The 21,656-nt window shown below is 32.9% G+C and overlaps 3 protein-coding genes across 4 annotated transcripts in view; 2 read left to right on the top strand and 1 right to left on the bottom strand.

The window, feature by feature from the left end:
- LOC143433449 (uncharacterized) overlaps positions 1 to 21,656 on the top strand; it is a 125,723-nt gene that overhangs the window by 76,124 nt on the left and 27,943 nt on the right. The gene's annotated exons all lie outside the window — the stretch shown is intronic.
- On the bottom strand, positions 542 to 12,770 carry Crzr (corazonin receptor). 2 transcript variants are annotated; one of them, XM_076892745.1, is made up of 5 exons: positions 12,073 to 12,768; positions 3,482 to 3,665; positions 2,393 to 2,595; positions 2,029 to 2,150; positions 542 to 912 (listed from the first exon to the last, which is right to left on the bottom strand). In XM_076892745.1, exons 1-5 carry the CDS (start codon positions 12,691 to 12,693, stop codon positions 804 to 806), a joined length of 1,239 nt encoding a protein of 412 aa, XP_076748860.1. In that variant the 5' UTR covers positions 12,694 to 12,768; the 3' UTR covers positions 542 to 803. The 2 variants fall into 2 exon arrangements, 1 of the variants encoding a protein (XP_076748860.1); XR_013101694.1 differs by having other exon boundaries at positions 773 to 912; positions 2,451 to 2,595; positions 12,073 to 12,770.
- On the top strand, positions 5,851 to 7,574 carry LOC143422247 (uncharacterized). Its single transcript, XM_076892746.1, has 2 exons — positions 5,851 to 6,004; positions 7,047 to 7,574. The coding sequence occupies exons 1-2, from the start codon at positions 5,861 to 5,863 to the stop codon at positions 7,572 to 7,574; spliced, it is 672 nt and encodes a 223-aa protein (XP_076748861.1). The 5' UTR covers positions 5,851 to 5,860.

The raw sequence follows: 21,656 nt of genomic DNA, 5'->3' as shown, positions 1-21,656 counted from the left end.
CTTTGTCGTCGGCGCTTAAAACAAAATGATTTCTGTCTTCTCTGTGATCAGTTTCAGTCTCAATTGCTTGCCACGATCGAAACTCCAGTCCCTCCATACCGTAACCTGTATACATTAGCGATTATCCCTCACTGTTACTGGAAATACGTTTTTGGCAGTATAACAGTAATAAGCTTCACATACAAAACGTACAGGGCAATTCGAATGGAGAGTAAAATCAGATTTGATAGTATCTTCGATGATATTGTGGAGTATTTGTTTTTATTATTTATTTATTTACATGCATATTTATATTCGATTCCACAAATAGACTACCTAATAGAATACGTACTTGATACAAAAAAAAGTTGTACAAAGTAACATGTATATATATTTTATAATTATAATACAGTAATAAATACATATAATTGATACTTTGTCGATATTTCGTTTGCACAGAAATACGCGTGAAAAAAGTAACTTTTATTTTAGTCAGATGAAAGATGGATTACTTCATACATTATTTTGTTGTACCATCGTTAAATCGTTTATGTATACGTTTATATAACTAGAACACATGTACAAAACACTTTTCCATCAGGATGTAAAATTTATAATATATTATGAGTTGAATTTTAAATGTAACAATCGGATTGATATAATATACCGGATAACTTCTGTTTCCTAACAACTGCGTGCACGCAGATATCCTCCTTCCTCTGTTGTACTTCCTTAAGAGTTTGTAGGTGAAGAAGTTCACGTTTTTATTGATTGGAAAGATGCGAGTCTATCTACGCTCGATCTTTCGGCTAATATTTTTTTATTCACGTTGGATTTTTCGATAGAAACGGTATTCGTGTTTCTCGTATTTCTCGTTTATAGTTATGTCCATTGCTCGTAGGTGTAAGTCTGCGTTGCGTCGTGGATAAATCTCTGAAAATGGCGAGAGACATAGAAATGCATTAAGCGGTGTTCGCAGAAAAATATATGAAAAATGGGTAGCTTTTTTCTTCCATTAAAAAGTCTACGTAACTCTTGTTTTGTACAGTGGTGTATATATTAACACGTTATCATGTAATGTTTTTACGTTATTACGTTAAACTTGTACGAAATACTTGTGACAGTTAGATTAATGTATATCGTTTTCATTTTTGACATAATATGATTATGCTCTATAGAGGTTCTAATTTCGTATAATTACAAGAATAAAAACAATTCTTTACGTTTATTTAAATCAATATATTTACTACTGTCAATCCTTCTCTAACGTGTTCCATAAGCAAAACTGATTGCCAATTATATTGTAGGAAATAGATGTGTTCGTTTATTGTAATTAATTGAAGACGAAATTATAACTATAATAATTAGAGGAAAAGTAATAATCATATATTTATATAAAATGTAAGAGAGCCTGCATGTATAAATGGAAACATCAAGAGAAACTAAAGCGAATCTTAATTTCTCTCTCGAAAACGAAGGCTTATATTGTATTACAATTGTTGAGGTATTCCGTATAGTCTGAAGTTAATCGACTAATTGATTTAGAGAAAAAATAAATCATGTATGCAAATAAATATAGCTTCGAGGGAAAAATATTTAAAGTGTTATGTGTCAGCTATTTTTGCATTTGCACTTTTACTCATTATTACTTGAAGTTTCCTAAAAATACTCTCCGCGAAACTTTTGTACTGACAGAAAATAAAAAATAATTTTTTAAACAGGAAATAACTATGTTTATTCGCTTCTCTGTGCGTGAACAAAATTTTATTAATAATTCTTGGAGCTTTTTTTCCATACATGGTACACGATTATAATAAAAATTCATTCTTCCGAATAGATTATATTACACGTGCAATTAATAAAGTTCTTCTTTTCTAAATCAAATAAATCCTACAGAATAAAATCCGGGAAAGTTTTATGTTCTATTTTTTGAAAACTTATTATAGTTAATGTTTTGTGGAATTGAAAGAGAACTGTTACGTGTAGTAATAATTTTTATTGTTCCGTAGGACATCGTTCGTGTTATTTCGTTTAGAATATTAATATTACCTGTGGATTAAACTCCGACGTTTTCTTCGAGGCCAGAGATGAAATGCGCCATATATTAAAGGATTTACCAAACTGTTGCTCATGCCGAAGAAAAAAATTCCGCTTCGCAATTCTTCACTGAGCTGGAAAGATCGGAAACTTTTTTTATTTTTTACTATCTTTCTATCTTCTATTATCTATCTTTTAATTCGAAGAGTCAAATTGAAAATAATATTTAGTAGAAAAATGATTATATAGCGATGCTCGTGGCTTTCGTTGTATTTAATTCTATAAATGTTTTAAACGCTGAACGTGTCCAATAATGTATATTACCTATATGCGAGTCGAAAAAGAGATCATTGTCAAAGAGAGTAAAAATAATTACGCGATTATCAGGATTGAGGAACATAACAATGATCATCATCGTATAATATGGCATCCACCAGAGTATAAAGGCGACCACGATGACGACGCTGATCCTCAATGACTTGACTTTTGCTCGATGCATTAATCTCCTCCTGTTTATGTCTCCGTTTATGTGGCACACGTTATTGTTAGTCAGCTCTAACTTAAACATCCTCTCGCTTTCTGAAATTAATTTGTGCCATGAATCGGATTAATTGTTTCCGCGTAATCGAAATGTATACGTTTATTTGTAGATGCAAATATTTAGGCGAATGCAACAAGTGTACGATACGCGTTACGCGTATGTGAAAATTAATAGTTTGTGCTTCTTTGTACAATTTTCCTGTTACGTTTATTGCTTCATATTTTTTATTATTGATTCAGAGGTATAACGAAATGTTGCGTCGTAACTTTTTCGGAGCCGTTTGTGTCGCATTTAAAGACATTATTCATCTTTATTCATTCATACTTGTTTCTTGAATGTAATTTATTATATTTGTAATAAATGAAAACACAAATCTGAACAATTTATATGAAAGTGAAGTATTAAATATTGTTTCAACGACTCTACTTGTTTGATTGTTATGTATTTTTTCTGACAGCTAGTATTTCAAATGATAAAATCTCACCAAATTAACTAATAATTTTTTCAAGCTTGTTTTAAATATTCAGCAAGCTTGATTTTATTGTTAAAAGAAGGTGTCAACCGGAGGAATTAGAGAGAACGATGTACTTTTCATTGTTTTAGACAGAAAACTTCAAATTTCGTAATCCTTTATTAATTGTTCTAATAGAGTCTTATTTTTTATTGTGATAATATTGAATGATATGCAATTGCGTAATGGCGTCTTAAAAAACCGAGGAAATTCGATTTCAAGGAGATATCAGTGTACTTGAATTAATTAAGGGTATATGCTTCTAGAAAAAAGATTTGAAAAATGCAACTCGGAGAACTCGATGTCGCGCATTCGGAAGACAAAACGATTTATTATATAAGATAGAAAAAACTGGTAAAATAGAAAATATATATCATTTTCATGATAAAAGTTTGCATGTGAGATGTACTTACGAGAGATGGTAATTATAGTAGAGACATAGGTGGTGATGAGTATAGCTAGAGGTAGGAGGAACATGAAGAACAAGCTGAGGGACACGTAAAGCTGCTCCTGCCAAGGCTTCGTGTAGAACCCATGGGTGACGCATTGGGTGAACTCTTCGATGAATGGTCCCCGGGCTACGTGGAACACAACGACCTGAAAACAATAGCGACTAGTTATTGTTGGAATGTAAATTTCCTATTTCAATAGAATCTCTTCTGATGGAAATCAATTAGCGGTGACGTTATTACTAAAATCAATATCTTCGGATCCTCGTAATAAATCGCTCGCAACGTTCGTGCCAATTTCTACGATAAATCCTGTTTATCAATTGATTTAAGTTATTCGCGACAACACGAATTGTTAAAACCCGTTCAAAGTGGTGAAACATCGATTCTTCCAGTTCTGAACTTAATTAAAACCTTCATAAATTATCGATCGTTGGTAAATTTATTCGTGGCGTTCGAGCAAGTAAACTTTCGCGTTTCAGGATTAAATGAGAAATGAAGCTTTCTGTATGAATATTGCGAGAAGTGTCAAGCGATCTAGTAATCGACGCGATTATCGTCAAGTATGGTAATTAACAATTATAAATTCCACGTGCGCTAGTAATAAGTCTTAATTAGCGGATCTCTGTGTCAGCGAAGCGTACAACCTTTTTTCGATTCACGCGCGTTTTAACTAATTTTCTATACGGCAGAGAAAACGAGTTCGATGGAAAATTTGTTAAACGAAGCTGTCCCGATCGTCCTCGAAACATCGTTCATTTGTAAACACCGATCTTCTGCTCGTCGGTCTACTTAACGGCGATGTGACATAATAATAATTTCGGCTCGTCGTTTCATTTGAAAATTCCTCGTATTTTCTTTTAAGGCTTACCGCAGAAACGCGAATCAATGAATAATGGATTGAAGATTACGTATCGATGAATAAAATTTCGGTGTGTACGAGACCCACAGATCTGAGCGCCAGTTCATCTTCGTTTTTAAGGTAAAGCATACGTACGCTCACCTTTCGTTTCTTTTCTATTTTCTAACAGTTTGTATTGAGAATGATTTCCACAAATTTTCGATTATACGAATCGTTATACGAATTTGATATGTTAGCTATATGTTTAGTTAATTATTGTGTATGTTTAAATTTTTTAATTTTTTTTCGATATAGACGTATGCGTGGCAACTGAGTTTCAGTTTACAAGGTGGTTACAAAAAGTAAAGTCAATTTAAATTAAGATTGAGCCGTATTCTCGTGTAATAGACAGCGATCTAAATTTATAGCTTATTCGTAAATAATTAACTAACGGTTGTTGTATATGCAGTTTTACATAATTACCATGAATTTTGCAATTTTTATAGTTTCTTTTATAGTTAATGGTGTAATGGAGCATTTAATTACACCTAAGGCTTTTTACGTACTCTTTTTTTCGAGGCAATACGTCTTGTTCGTACGAACATAGTAGGTGTTTGCTCGCAGCTTAAATCGTCTAAAGAACTGCGACGCATTGGTATAATGTACCGGTTAATTATGAAATGTACATACTGATTTTACATAATTTAATGAAAGGTTGTATGTCAACACGTGGCGAGGACATACTTCTTTCGAATAGTGTCAAACGCGAAAAAAACTGAAGCGACTATTTTATTACAAACTTTCAACTGTCAGACACGTGTTTAACCGGTTTCATACGTATTGGTATTGGTATTGGTATTCCTTATCGATTACCTATTTCTTGCTATTGACATTGCTTCAATCTCAAATTTGTATCTAATTTTATGCGGTAGCTTGATTATTCATCTGCACGAGAATGTTTAACATTGTCAATCGTTTCAGTTATTACGCAACCCGGTTCACAGACATCGCGTTACGTTAAATGATGAATGCATAGTTTTCAGGAATTTTAGTGAAAAAGTTATAGAATTCTACAGATTTTCTGAATTTAAATTATTATAATTTCTTTAATGTCTCAAATGACTGGAATTATATAATTAGTCACAAAAATGTATTTAGAAGCATCTTTTGATATGCCAAAATAATGCAACTTGAATAGTGAAAGTATAGTTACTTTCTTTTGCAATAATAAAGACGATAGAATGTATGCGTACAATCTCAAAGGAAATGTTTTTAAAGACGAATTGAATGCTCATCATGAAAATTTTTTAATATACTATTACGAATGAAGATTTTATTCTTGTGCACCTCGTAATTCTTAGACATATTTTTAGATAGAAATTAATATTATTTTTTTTGGGGAAAATATATGGTTCGTTCAGATAAATATGGTAATTTCACTGAACAATTTATTTTTAAATTTCTGTGATTTAATTATAGCTTCAAGACGATACGATCGAATCATGGTGAGTGACTCGGCTAAAACACTTGAGCTGGTTATTGCGGCCATAAAAAATCTGCGCGAATTGAAGGGTTCGACGTCGAAGGAAATTTTACGCTACCTCTCATCGGTCTACCATATTTCTCCAAATGTAGCACGTCGTCAGGTTGGCGAATTTTTCTTAAATAATGCAAATTAATAAAAACGGAAGACACTGCATAATGCCAAATAGGAAAATTAAAAGTTTGTATAAGATACGTTTTATAATAATTAGATCTGTTTACACGAAGCCAATCGAAATACATTTCAACATTTTAAAAAATATATCAAGCTCTTTTAAGAGGCACTTATTTTCTGAAGTGGAATCTACAAAAATGAGTTAATATTATTGAAATTATAGTTTCAATGCTCGAGTATTTAATATATGTATACTTACGAAGGTAGAGACAAATGTCAATTATTAAACGCAACATGCGTTTACAGTGTCTGAACAAATTGTGTAATATATTAAATAGTTACGTTCTATTTGTATAAATTTTTTCGTATAATTTCTTTGCAATGTGACAGTCGTGCATGGTATTCAACTAATTTATATCGCGTTTAGTATGATGAGTTAGATAGCATTGGCCGAAAATGTAATCTGATTAATGATTAAAGGCTATGACTGATGTGAAATAAAGACGGTGATTGATGATTACTGATTAGTGAGCAATCATGATTAATCAATAATAGAAACAAGCGAAACTGATACGTATAATCAGAAGACATGATTGGTTTACTAATTATTAATGACACGATAAATCAGTCATTCATGATAATTGTATGGGTAATTGAATAATATGATGTCATTGAAATTTTTTTTAGATATTCATTAAATGATTATAGGAACAAAGAGATTCGAATTTTTATTTAGAACAAGAAAAATGAATATCGACTTATTTTTGTAATAATTACCCGTGTAGGAATCGTAGTAATCGTGATTACTTTAATAACCAGATACAAAAATAACCACAAGTGAACTTCAACGTTATTTATTCGACGTTCAAAAATCAAGTTTCTCCATATGCATTAAAAATTCCGAATTGTTTAAAATCCACATAAAATAAGATCAGCAAATATTTCAACAAATATCCAATAGATTATTCTCAGAAATAGTACGTGAATCGCAGACAATTGACATTAGAAATTTTTTAAAATCGCACGAACAGATGCAGACAGTGTTGAAACGCGGCGTCTCTTACGGTATTCTAAAGAAGAATGGCGGTTACTACATATTGCCGACGAACGGTGAGTTGAAGTGCCAAGAGGTCGCCGCGCAGGAAGTGAATCTACTGGACGCATGTCGGCAAAGCAGGATGCAGCGGAAGTTGGGATGCAAGTGCAAGACGAGGCGACGCAGGCGTAGGAGACGGAAACGGCAGTTCTGTAGATGTAAGAGACGAAAATCCAGGAGGAGCCGACGAAGACGAAGTAGGCGGAAGCGGAGTAGAGCTCGCAGATCGAGGCGAAGTAAACGGAGGCGAAGCAGAGGGTGCGGACCCAGGCGAAGGAGGAGAAAATGCCGATGCGGCGGTCTAGGCAGCAAGGCTGATGTGAATCGGACGAAGAGGGCTACAGCGCCGCAGACAATTAAGAGATCTTTCAGGGAGAGATCCTTCGATTCGCGATTAGAGGCTTACGATTCCGCAGCTAGTGAAAAGAGCTCTTTGACTACCGTCTCTTCGCTGACAGACTAGAAATGTATGTTGTCAATTTTAACCACTTCGGCTCTATCCGCTTGTATCCCTTGTGGGAGGTATCGCGTCAATTGAACTAGTCAAGTCACTTTGAGATGTATATTTGATTAACGGATTATTGATGAGTTGAAATTAGTGAAGCTATTTCGTGGAGTGAAATCAGTTGAAAGTAAAGATAGACCAAATTGGGTTTATAAGGTAGCTTTGACAGGATTTCTGATTTCAGGAATGTTTGCTAACGAGTTATTAATGAATACACTGATCAGTAACAGAGTCCTCAAAATGGTCGAACTCGGGGGTAGTCTTGGATAGTTAATGGATACGCGTGGCCGTCGAGACGGCTAATCGTTCGAACTGGTCTAGTTTTTCACATTAATAATTGATTAATAAACGAATACTTTCGCAAATTAGAAGATTGCTTGATATCTGCCACATAAGTGGGAAATCCTGTATAGTGCAACACAATTGCAAAATTGTACTATTTTATGAACTTTTATCATTATACGTGAACCGTACTAATTTTAAAAATTATTTATTTTAAAAGCGACGCATTCTTCACATTCGATTTATTCTAATTAGTAGGATCATTTTTTTCTTTTAGCTCTTTGTATTCGAATATAATATATAAAAAAAGCTTTAATAATTGTGTTATGTATATTTCACAAAATGATTTTTATTAAATTTTAAATTAAAGTTGTCTTATTCTTTATATTAATATAAATCTTCTTGCAGCAGCTCAAGAAGATACTATACAATTGACAGAATCGCTGATTAGACTGGCGTCGCAGATGTCAACATAAAGGATTAGAAGAAGTCCAAAATCTTCTACATAATTATATATAGTTTTCATTTGTAAAATCCCCGTACATTTTAATGCTCGTATGTCAGTCTCGTACCTTTCTATTGATCTAATTTTTCTTTAGAATATTTTTCTTTTCTACATGTTACATTTGTTGCATATTATGTAACACGATTTTAACAATTTGTCGTGTGTTATTTGCCTATCGGAAAGAACTTTTTTTTTATCTAATGATACTTTTGATAATAAAACCGTACGGATTTTACTTTCAAAGTTTTATTTTTAAAATTACTGTTTACTATTTTCAACAGCTTTCGTTTAAACGAATATTTATAGCAACTGGATTTTGCATAAAACCAGCTCGAAAAAGATCGATACCACTAACGATTAAAACAGTTTTCTCTCCTGCTTCTCGTGTTCTTTCTTTCGTGATTATTAAAAATGTTCATTTATCAATAGATAACGTCATTGTACTTTAGTTTTACTTTGCCTCGAATTTACATATAAATTCGAATTTATCTCCGTCGAGATATACGGAATTGTTTCACCCGGAACCAAAATACAGAGTCTCATTTTTTTTAATCTTTTTTTTTACTTTTATTACTAAAAGCCGCGCGTGATATTCCGCGGTTGGTTCAGTTTCCAATTTCGGCATGGTGTTTTCCAGTCTGTTACAATTCGTCTGTTCATGATCGTGACGAGTTCTACGTTTCAAAGTAAATTAAAAGCGCGACAAAGCTCGCGTCGATACATATTGTATCGCGTGTGAAGCTGGGGGTGAAAAAAAAAAACAAAAAAGAATAATCCGTTAACGGAACGCGTCGGAGAAAAGAGATTTTAATTGGCATCGTTCATTAAAGACTCGTTTGTAATCGCCTCGCATTAATTGTGGGTCGAGGATGGTTGTATTAATTAAGACGGCCATTATCCACGTTAACGAAAAACTATTGCGATGCTAATGGATACGAATCTTCGTGGGAAGGGAGACATATCGAAGACTGTTACCTCTTATTCCGCGAATTCATTTCATTTAGCTGCATTTCAGGGTGCTTCGTATCACCCTGAACAGACAATTCCTTTTACCGGAATTTCATCTCTGTTAGTCTATACTAAGGGAATTTAAGGGCTCTTATTAAATGTCGATCGAGACGAATGCGGTCGTTTGTTACCGAAATACTAAACTGAACTGCAGCTTTCTGATATCTTTGGTGTAAGCAATTACGTTATTATTCTAGTACAATTTCAACTTAAACAATCTGAACACACATGACGAAAATGACATTTAGATTCATAGCATAAAAGATTAGTGAGATGAGAGTTATGGCATAAAAGAAATTGTACTTAATTAAAGCGAAGGATAATTGCAACGGAAGTAAATATTGTCAGTTCGTTGTTACATTATACTATATACAAAATCAGCTCGTTGTGATCTTATATTATTGTTATAAATTTTTAATGAAGCATAGCACGAAAACGAAAGGAATGAATTGAATTGGATTTATTGATATCACATTGCATTAAACGAGTAGTTTTTGTATATTTGTAATTTTAGATTTCATTGAAAATAAACCTAAGGATTTTTATGAAATGGGATGGGTTTACCGAGGCGGTAATGAGGACAGAATTATTAATATATAGATATGTTATCGTATATCTCTATATATTAAATAGTTTGAATGTAATATAAAAAATTAGTGAACGAATTTCATTTCTTTCTTGTAAGTTATTAATAGTAATTTTCAAAAGGATACTGCAATTCACATATTGCACAGTAAAGTAAATTAATGTTTCGCAATAGCGGAGTTAATTAAACAGAGAATAACTTAAATCCGTTAACAAAAGTGTACGCATTTTTCCAATATTCTTCCAGCGACTGTTTTTGTTTATTTAAATGTAGTAAATATTTTACGTTTACATGTTTTAAAAATAAAATAAAAATTCTGTTTCAACCAATAATCTTAATTAAATATGTTCGCCAAATGTAATTAATTAGGAATATCAAGAGAAATTTACTGAAAATATAATTTCGTATGAATACACCATTGGCCACTTGAAATCCATGATTATCTCTTAATTATTTAATACGCTATGGGATCGTCCTCGATATTCTCAAGTCAAATCAATTTTATGCAGTCATTGACGTAACGTAATTACTTGTTGCTTGCAAATTATTTCTAATCTCATGCCGCGAATCTGATGCCGCAGATATCTTTATCCTTTTTTTCCCTTTTAAACTTGGGCAGAAAAGTAAGGAAAGAAAAAAACAAGCTGACTTTAATCTCTAGGTATTAAGGGCAGCGAAACGTCGACTGCTGTAAATGAATTTTTAATTGCGAGTCGGCCATTCGACCAATCTCATGGATCGAACTTTTCGATTCGACTAGACGTGTCTCGTTGAAAAGTTTGCTCGTACTCGTATGTAGATCTCGACCATGCGGAATTCTATTTCACTTCAGAGTGATTGGTGAATTAGAAATTTAGGAACGCGACGAGATGTGCTGACAGCTCTTTCGTCCGATCCAATAAAATCCGCGTATTGGAATTCTATATTAAATTTTGCAAAGTGGTTTGTTGTCATTTCTGAAAATTGATATATAAATGGTGAATGGTTGAATATTGAATTCTTCGGTTGAGAAAGTTATCGATCATAGAAGATGTTTGAAAATGCGGGGTGACACGTATGAAAAATTTTACGATTTGTTTCCCTTTGAGGAAAATTTTATTTTTAAGTTAATAACGGTCCGTTCATTAATTCTTCTTAGCATTGGAGAGTTTTTCAGTCACCTTTCCAGTTTCTGTTACACGTAACATTTAAACCGATTATATCGTCATTTTAGGTCACGAAATATCTTTCATAATTTATACGACTGTATAATTAATCGAGTTATTAACTGACACGTGTTTCAACTTTTTAAGATGTTTTACAAGTACGTCAAACGGTACCAGCGAAACGATACGTTTTAAGTTCATATGATAAGTTCTTGAAATAAACATTTAGTATGAATCTTAAATCTAACTTTAAGCTTTATAAAGAGAAATTGTTAACGCCTTGTTACCATAAAGAATAAAATGTGTACAGTTCTGATTCACAGAAAACTTTCGAATTGTTATGAGTTATGGTAGAAGTTCTCAACGTTGTGCGCGGCGCCAGTGATGAAAGAATGAAATCGCGACGTCTTTGCTGTATTTAATGATATGGTATTATTAGTTATTACCACGTGTTGTTATTGTAATTCGACTATGTCCGCCATTATTTTATACCATCTTGAATGCGCTCGTGCCACAAAAAAGATTGAGAACCCCTGCGTTATCGCATATGTTCTATACATATATGAGATAGAAAACAAATGATAAACAAACAAATAGTAAAAAAATGATTACTGCCTGTTCAGATTATGTGGCAGAGGATAGTAAACAAAATCGTGTAACAATTTTTAAGAATATAACTAAATAGTAGAATCCAATGTTCCATCCAATGTTTTTTCTTTCCTTAAACAAACATTATGTCATTCAATATGAATGTACATATAAATGTACATATTTATATATATTATTTTATCTAGGATTATTCCAAGTATCTGTACGATATCTATTGAAAACCGAATCGATAAGTAATGGCGTCTTCATTGTTTCATAGTAAGGTTACGTAAGTGATAGAGAGTCTGAATAGACAGTTGAGAATCTTCTAAGAACTCTTACCTGAGGTGCAGCCAGTATGGAGGAGAGAATCCACGCCACAACCACCGACTTGAGACACCTATCGGTAGTGTTGAACCCCTTCATGGGATAGCGCACGGCGAAGAATCTGTCGACGCCGATCAGCACTAATACGAACGTGCTCAGGTACAAGCTGAACACCTGCAAGAATTTGAACACCTTGCAGGCGACGTTTCCCCAGATCCAAGCCACGGTGTAGGTCCAGACTGCCTCCCCGCCTATGCAGAACACCGTGACCAACAAGTCAGCCACCGCTAAATGCAGGATCAACGCGTAAACGGCGGACCAACTGTGCTGCCTTCGCCGGTTCCTCGTGATCGAGTAGATGGTAATCACGTTTGCGACGAAGCTGAGGACCGCCATCACGGCCAGTACGATTACTTTGAAGAAAGTACCGCTTGTTAGCCGTGGCGCGTGTTCCAGGCACGTCACGTTGTTTAGGGAATTGAGTAGCTGGTCGAAGTCGCTGATATTCCGCCATGGTCGAGCGTCAAGGGTGAAGTCAAGACCGTGAGAGTGGTCGACGAAGTCGGTTAGGTTGTCACAGGCTGGTAGCAGGCTCGCGAGATAGTCACTCGCCACTGGATTAGGGTACTCCGTCATGTTCGATGTTCATTCTATTGCCATTCTTTTCCCGGCAACCATCGTGTCTTTCGAGGGTCGTTTTTTTCTGTTAATCAAGTAAGATGGATGATCTGCAAAGTTGAGATAAAGAAAATTGTAACTACCTTTGGAAGTGTTCTACGTTTTCCCTTCTACTCACTTCACTCTATTGTGAAAACTTTGCTAGCATATCTAGCGTGTAGGTGAATGAAATATTAAAGTGTGCTATAAGAAGAAGTTTTAAAATGTTTTGTCAAAAAGAATTAACAAATACGTAATAGAGTAGGTTAGATAAGGTTTTTTTTAATTTAACTAGTGAATATTATGTTCAATGGTGAATTAGATGAGATATTTTGACTTGTGGAAAATTGTATGGCGATTGCATTGTGTGTAGTCGCATTGCACTTCTCGATCCCGAGGCACAGAGCGGAAATATAACACGAATATATAACGGGACAGTAAACAAACGTTTCATACTTCCAACTCTTTCTTCGTCTTCAAGTGTCAAGAAGGACGTTTTCTAGGAATTTCCTCCTGTCTTTCGTCATCGAATTTACGGGGTGATGTTAAAAAAGAAAGACTGTTTACGGCTAGCGCACCAGCATGGCACATGTCCGCGATTGTATATCAGCTAGTTCTTTTCCTTGTCATATTTTGTTGTTGAAATAAATTACTCTGTTGTTGTCATTGTTAGATCGCGATCTCACTTATTTAATTCACCACGTTACATTTTCAAAATCGTAAATATTAATATATAGGTTTTTGTTATATATTGAACCAGCTTTTGACTTGCAGAAATATTTGTTAAAAGTAAAACAAAGAAAAGCTTCAACACAAAGTTTCTCACAATCGACCTGATAGCGCCTATCAATTTTCTACTTTTGCAATGTTTTTCAAGAAACGAAGATGACCTACAATTAGCAACAATTTTATATCTATTAAAAGTAATTTCAAACTTTATCGCCTTAAACATTCTACATACGCAAACGCAATTCGCAAACTTGTTCAACTCCATTTTTCGATCGTTATTAAACACATTTCCATCAAATATTCTCGAAAGTGCATTTACCTTTGGACTCTGCAATTTCCATAGATGATAGGAGTATTTTCAGAGCTTTTTCATTTCGGCAAATAACAAAGGTTGGACACTTTCTCAGTGTTAAATTGATATTGTGCAACTAGAAAATTTGTAAGGTCCTACGGGTGCAGACGTATATCACTATTCATTCGTTTATTGAACATAACTTGATTCTCATGATTGCCAAATGATTGTTGTAAATGTTTTCACTACGCTTGCTGAACGTATCGCTTAGTTTTCACATTTAAGAGTAACAAAAAGTTGATTTAGGCTTCTCTTCTTTTTCGTATTTTGTGTGCTCACGAGGTGAATTTGGTATCGAGATGTTTTGCTTTTGGAAGGTCGCCGTATGAACTGCAAAGCAAATTATTGGTAATGAATATAAGGAAGTAATGAGCCGCTCATCTTTATTTAACAATATCTTTTACAATATTTTTTTTATAAGAACATATGGAAATAAAAAATAGATACTACTATTTAGATAAAAATTTTGTTATTAATAAATTTGTTGCGTGAGAACAGGTTCAGCTTGTATCTTTATACTATAATAAAATATTTTTTCATAATTTTTGGGACACCAGTTTTTAGATAAAACATTTTTGAATATTGGAATTTTTGTACAGATTTCTTTTTTTATATCTTTTATCTAAACCAGAGTTAGCAGAGTGATGTAAAAATTTTTAGTTAAATCTTGTGACACGTTGTTCTCGTTAAAAAGTAAACGCCGTTTAGTTTTTACACCTCGATAAATCCTCCCTTAATGGTATTTTTAGCAAGAATAGAAACAAACTGAGTCATGTATTATTGGATGCTGTAATGATACGTTCGCTAAAGTACTTATATCAGACATCTGTATGATCAACCTGATCACAGTGTAGTATGCGACATGTTACATGTATTTTTTTGCTTAATCGAAGGCGACTCAGTTTCCATCAAGTGAATAATTACCGAACGGAAGCTAGGTCAACCTGGACATCAATCGACTTCCTTCTGTTTTTTTTATTGTCGAACAGAATGCTCAGAGTTTACTATTTGTAATTCAAATATTGTTATGATTTTCCACAAAGCGGTATCAAGGTTTCCCGTGATTATTATTATCTGTGTGAAATATGGAAAGTTTGCAACTCTTATGACAAAATCGTAAAGCGTAAAGTCTTTGCCTTATTTCTTTGATTTATTTGTATTTAATTTACTCATTATAATATACTAGGCGTATTTTATTATAATAATTGTTTTTAACAGCATAATTTAGAAGATATTTCTGTATTTTACGGTGTACCAGAAAATGTTTTATCAATTTATATAGAAACAACGAAAAATCTTTTTTTCCTGGGAACTTTAAATTCATACAATTTCTGATGTGTCAATCTAATTTTGTTTTTCGTGAAATGAATAATTAATACCAATTCTTTTTTCACTTTGAAAATTTTGCTACAGGTCAAAGAGCAAGTGAAGGGGCAGGTATTTCAAAGATGTAAGACATTTTCAGCAAATTGTACAAAACCTTAGTGTACAAAACGAGCTCGGCGTTTAAACTAAAGAAAAAAGAAAAGAGAAAAACGAAGGTAAAAGAGAAAACAAAAAAAAGATGGTACTTAGTATGCGGATATTAAATTGAAACGATGCGAGACGGATCATGCGTTGCACGGATTGCCTCGTGAAACAGACGAGAATCATATAAAGTGACAAAAAAGATATTACCATAAAGTAAAGCATGAACACTCATTATGAACCACTTAGATAGTTTTCGTTCTAGATTTCCATTTATTCCAGACTGTAAGTATCGGCAATAAATATGACCTAGTGGATGGTTTTCTTTGCGTAGCTTTTTGCATAGAATTAATGAGTTATATCGTCTTCTTTCTACGATGCGAGTGTGTGTTATCCCAAGGAATGGAAATGTTATTTCCATGATTGAGTTCAAGAAAAAAGAATTCCACTCTGACTATGTTTTATTCAAGTATTAATACTTCTAGCTGATCTATTTTAAACATCTATTATATATTTATTATCACTGTACATATGTATAATATTTAATAGCATTCTAGTTCTTTATTTATGCCAATTTAGTGAAATAAAAACATTAAACTTAGCTACGCGTTTTTAATCAAGGACAAATTAAATTACTAGTTATAATATCTTCGATATCGCTTACTATTATCTAAGGTGAATTTTTTCTGCAAAGAAGCAATTAAAACAAGTAGTTATTAAGAAAGATTAGAAGATTATTCCAACTGCATCTTCCAATTTATTCAATATATGATTTCGAAAAACCCTGAAATAACAACGGACTGGTTGGATCATTTTTTTAGCTTCGAAGATCATCCGATATCATTTTATTGTATTTTTATTTACACGAAATATATCTTACAGGGAAAGAGACTGTCGAGAAAAGATTATCAGAAATTAACATTATAATAATATATTATAATATAAATTAACATTATACAAAATATATTCTGCAGGGAAAGGATCCATCGAAAATGTTTTTCAGAAATTAATCTAGGGGATCCAATTCTATTGAAATTAAAGACAGATTAATAAGTAACTCATAAAGTGGCAAATTTAATTATTTATATACAGCATCTTATATTTATAAGAATATACAACACATTCAACACATTACAATGCAACATATTAAAATGCAACGGAAGTAAATATTGCCAGTTCGCCATTATATTGTGTTATACTGTATTATATTGTATTTTCATTTGCATGCAACTTGCGTTTCATTTTAACAGGATCAGGTTAAAAAAATGCAAGAATTATGTACGTTTTTCTTACAACGTTACAATCACTAAATGGATATTAAAAGAGAAAATGCTTTTGACGAAGCTTTTGTAAAAGAAAACTAAGATAGGAAGAAAAATAATCGAAAAAAGATGTATTACGAAATATATATGTACGAGTGATTGTTGCTGAGAAAATTCATAATTCGGGAAACTGGAAATTTGTCTTTGTTTCTATTGTAATCAATCTCAGTAGACTTACAAATTTAACAGCGTAGCTACATAATTTACACAAAGGTAAGGTAGTACAAATACTGTTTCGTGTGGATTTGTCAAATTTTCTTATATGTCTACACGTATGTCTCTTTTCAATGTGAATAGTGGACTCGAATTGGATTTCATTTCAGACGGCATCTTCAGGGAACCAATCTAGCGTGTAAATCGAGGATTAACTGTATATGAAACCTAGTCGCAGTTATTTTGTATTATTATTACATTAGCAGCTTTTTAATTAAGTATTTACGATCTTATTTTCCTGTGAACATTTTTTTTTCTTTATTTTTATTCAAAGAATATGTTGATGAAGATCTCGAATATCCTGCATAGATCCAATATCTTGGATTGCAAAAGGAATCGTTTATTCATGAAGTATTGAAAAAATAAAATTGTTTCAATTTTCATGGTATTAAAATATGCATTGGGCTGCATAAATATGGCAGTATTAAGTTCGTGCGATGGGAATTGTTAAATATTGAACGCATATTCATGAGAATTGAATTGCACGATTTATAAGTTTGTATTTAACGGAATATAGAGCAACGAACCATTCAATATTATGTGTTATGACATAGCAATCATTTGCAAACGAATAGTATGTCAGTTAAACCCTCCGAGAATTCGAATAATATGCTCTCGCAACTTCAGCTAAATTTTATATATAGGTAATTGTAATTCTAATTTCTTTTACCTGTGTGTTGATGGTTTAGATAAACCCGTGCGGTTCCTAATTCTTCTCTCTTCCGAAATCGTCACGATATGTTAACATCTGATGCCCCTTTACTTGTCATTCAATGTGCGTCCACTTTTCATAACAAGTAGCTCATACAATATATGTTATTCTTGTGCAAAAGGTTCAGTTGTCGTTTCTTGTCACATGGATGATGTCACATGGAGGATGTCACATGATAATTCAAAAAGTGCACTGCATAGACACGCACGCCTCTATTATTTCTGGCGACGAAGACATTTTTCAATTATGAAAACATCAGGTTTTGGATTTCTATTTTATTTTATTTCTTCCCATTTTTCGAATTCATCAGACAGATCTGATATCCACGTCCCACGTGTCCTCGTGAAACACAAATTTTATATTCAGAGACAACTGGAATGAGATTTTACGTGCGATTTTTTTAACAGATGCAATTTCGTCGAAAATTCGACTGTCTCCGTAATAGGACCGTTTCGCACTTCAAATAGACACTATTCACTTCAAATGAAACTTTAGAACAAAGTCGGAAATGAAGTTTTTATTATCGTTTCTCCCCTCTTTCTGCTCTTGTTTTCTATTAGCGTTTTATATGTTCTATTTTATAAACGTGACTGATCCTGAGAAAATTTATTGTTGATTCACTATTGTACAGGAAGTTTGCCAATTTAAATAGATGAGGTCGTTTTTTACAGCTACAGCCACGGACGATGCCCGTTCTCGTACTGAAGACTTATTCGTTCTTTAACTAGTGTTATCTTCCTGTCTGGTTATTCGTAATGTAAGCGATGAGCGAAGAGAAGTGGTATCATGTAATCGTTGCACGACAGTAATAATGTAATCATCGGTGCAAGAAAAACTGAGGACAAGTGACTTATATTACTGATAAATATTGCTACGTGAATAATTATAGCCAACGTTCCTACCATATTGCATTGCATTAATTATTATTTTGTGACACATATTTTAAACTATATGATAAACGAACTCGAACGCAGACACTGTTATTATCGCTTATTTTCTTTGGCGATATAACGAAAGTTTCGCTTTTCGATTTGTTTATTACTAACTTGTTCAACTGGTTTAATGCAAAACCAGTATTATTTCCAAGATGTTTGTTTTTTATTTATTTTTCTAATTTTTTTCTTGCTCTAATTTTCACATATTTTTGGTTTTATATTAACTGTCAATTTTTATAGATTTTTAGGCCTCGAGACAATAGTTTAATTTTTTTACGTTTGTTTGTTTTTTCCTATCGTACAATAAAAATATTGAGAAATGTTCCGTCATCACTTAAATTGTTTCCACGACTAGTATTTTTAAATCAGTTGAAGGTTTGTAAATTTTCTATTAAAAAATCTATGGATTTCCGGTCCCAGCATTCGATGCGAGAATCGATTGGTGACGAGTCGAACAGAAGGCAGCGTCAGATAGTATCCGCCAAATTTTCCATCCTTTTTTCTCCTTCGTTGAACTCTGTTTATCTGCCGCGTTGTCTAGTATATCAGATTTAAATATTGATAAGTAAAAACATAACTATTGATAGGTTGGCCATAAAATTGTCGTTAATTACGAGTGCTCTTAGATTGTGTTTATATTTCTATTTTTATGCGAGCACTTTATCGAAGGACGTATTTTTTCTTTGCAATATTATGTATTATATAGCGTATACTTATTTGTGCGTTGTTATGTATACGAATATGTAATTATACGTGTTTAAATTTAATTTCTATTAAAAGTTTCTATTAAAAACTCGGGTACAATTGGTAAATAACTGTTCTATTTTAAAACAGAAATATAGAATGGACGTATCTTTTACAATGGCAATTGACGTATCCTAGATGCGTACGCAGCTTAAGAGCGACATTAATTTATGGTTCAATATCTTTGAGTAACGATGTTTGTGTAACGATCTGTGTGATCTGCGCGAGAATACTAACATAAGTCATGGGATCAGGGGACGTTGCAAAATTGGGACATCGTCGTAAATTGATAATTGGTCCATTTTCGATCTCACCAAGGGCACTTTAAATTTTCTGTACATTTGATGGAAAATTAAGACAAACAGGATAAACTGAGAAAATACGAGTTAAAATCTTATCAACCTTGAGTCATGTTGTAATGAGTCATTGGGTTGCAACATAATGTTAGAAAAAACACTGAATGAAAACACTATGCATTTAATAACAAGCGCCATGAAACCGAAATTATAATTGTTCTAAAAATAATAATATGTGTATAAATGTGTGTTTCGTTTAATGACAAGCCTTGGAGGTTTTCCATGTTAGAAATGTTATTATAAATAATGGAGGCTAATTGCCACTCTTATTCAGACACTTTTTCGACTCTCCTACTATCCAATTTTACAATCGATTTCAATGCACGAGTGTGACATTGAGTGTGCACATTTGTGAAATATTTTGATAGTGATTTTTATTTTGTTAAGAGGAACTGGTAAATAAATAATAATGACGAGAATGTAAAGAGACTCAAAGAGTTATTTCTTAATCCGACAATTTTAATAACCTCAATTTATTATGCATTATTCCACTTTTACGATATTGAATTCCAATTTTTCTTTGAATATTTAAATAACGATGTACAAAATAAATAGAAAATTTTGTTCTCCTTTTCTGTATTTAGTATAGCGCATTACGTAATATCCTACAATACTTTTCTGTTACTTATTGCTTTTTTATGTAAAGTAGAAGACAAAAATAATATCGATGTCCGAATATTATCGTATGATATATTTAATTGTAGAATTTTAATATATAATACAAACAGTGGCTAAACAAATTTTTTTAAAAATTACCTTCTTCAGAGCAACGACAAGCTAATACTTATTATTCCAGAACATCACGTCTTTTAAAGTGGTGTTACCTAAAAAATACATTCTTAATAAAATTCAACAACTTATCATATATAAACTTCTTTTCCAGCTACGGATCGGCTACAAGAAAAGTAGCACACGTGTGCTATCATACAATTTTTAAATGACATAATCATTAGTCTTTATGTTCAACGAATTGCGTTCTATAAATACAACTTCGTAATCGTACATTATGCAATCGCAACCTTAACTTAAAGAATTTCATTAAAAAGATAGAGAAAAGTTAATTACAGTTCTAGAGTTAAAATAGTTATTTAATAGTAGTAATAGAAAAATAAATTCCATTATAATTCCTAATAATGTTATATGAATGAATTCTCCTTCGATTTTATTCAGTTCAATTACTCTACATAGAGACGTGTAACTTGAAAAAATTGAGGGAGTAGATAAAGGAAAGACACGAAAGGAGGATGGCTTCGAGTTCTTTGTTCAAGGTAGAATTTTCTATACGTGTCAAGATCCCCGAAGATCGCCGCTTGCGGTTAGAAGCAGCGTCCGTATACAAGTGGAATTTTCTATAAGCGTCAGACGTGCGTCTGATTTTATATAGCCGCAGGTCACTTCCGTTGTTCTAGTAGAAAAGCCGCAATCAGTTTTCGTAACGAAATGAAATTTATTTCCGGTGCTATGTTATTGCAATTCTTTGTATTATTGCAAGCTAACTTGAGGATAATGTAATAGTATACAACAGGCGATAAAAAAGTGTATAAATAGTTTTTAACGTGTATAAATAGTTTAGTACGTAGATTTTTACGCAAATGCTGTTAGTAAAGAAAACACCCTTTTGACACTAAGACAGAAGTTCATTTTAAAAAGTAATTATATTCCTTAGATGTGTAAATTGTATTTATACTGTTAGAGTTACAAGTCAATTTGTTTTTCAATGACTATATTAAGTATTCTACATATGTTTGTTAATTTTGAATCGTGTTCTGCTTTTGCATCTAGATTATAACATGAAAAATTACTTTCATAGAACTGAGAATAGAATAATTTTATCGCAGATTGATCGCACTATCTTATACAATATCAGCTATGCTTGAACATAAACGGGTACTTGGTGTCTCAAATGCTTCAGAAAGTTCTCTTCTGCGCTACCACTTTCCCGCGCGAGAACTTCCTCAAATTAACTTGCTTACCACCAAATTCCATTGTCCCAAGTGTTTGAAAAGTTCGAAGGAGCAAAAACAATCGCTCATCACCCGATCTCGACTTTATCAATTTGCACGACCAGTCTCCATCAATCGAATTCGTTGAAACTACCCCTATTCAACCCCG

This window comes from Xylocopa sonorina, chromosome 3, assembly GCF_050948175.1.
Source record: "Xylocopa sonorina isolate GNS202 chromosome 3, iyXylSono1_principal, whole genome shotgun sequence".
NCBI classification, from domain to species: Eukaryota; Metazoa; Arthropoda; class Insecta; order Hymenoptera; family Apidae; genus Xylocopa; species Xylocopa sonorina.
This window is presented reverse-complemented; position numbering and strand designations above follow the sequence as displayed.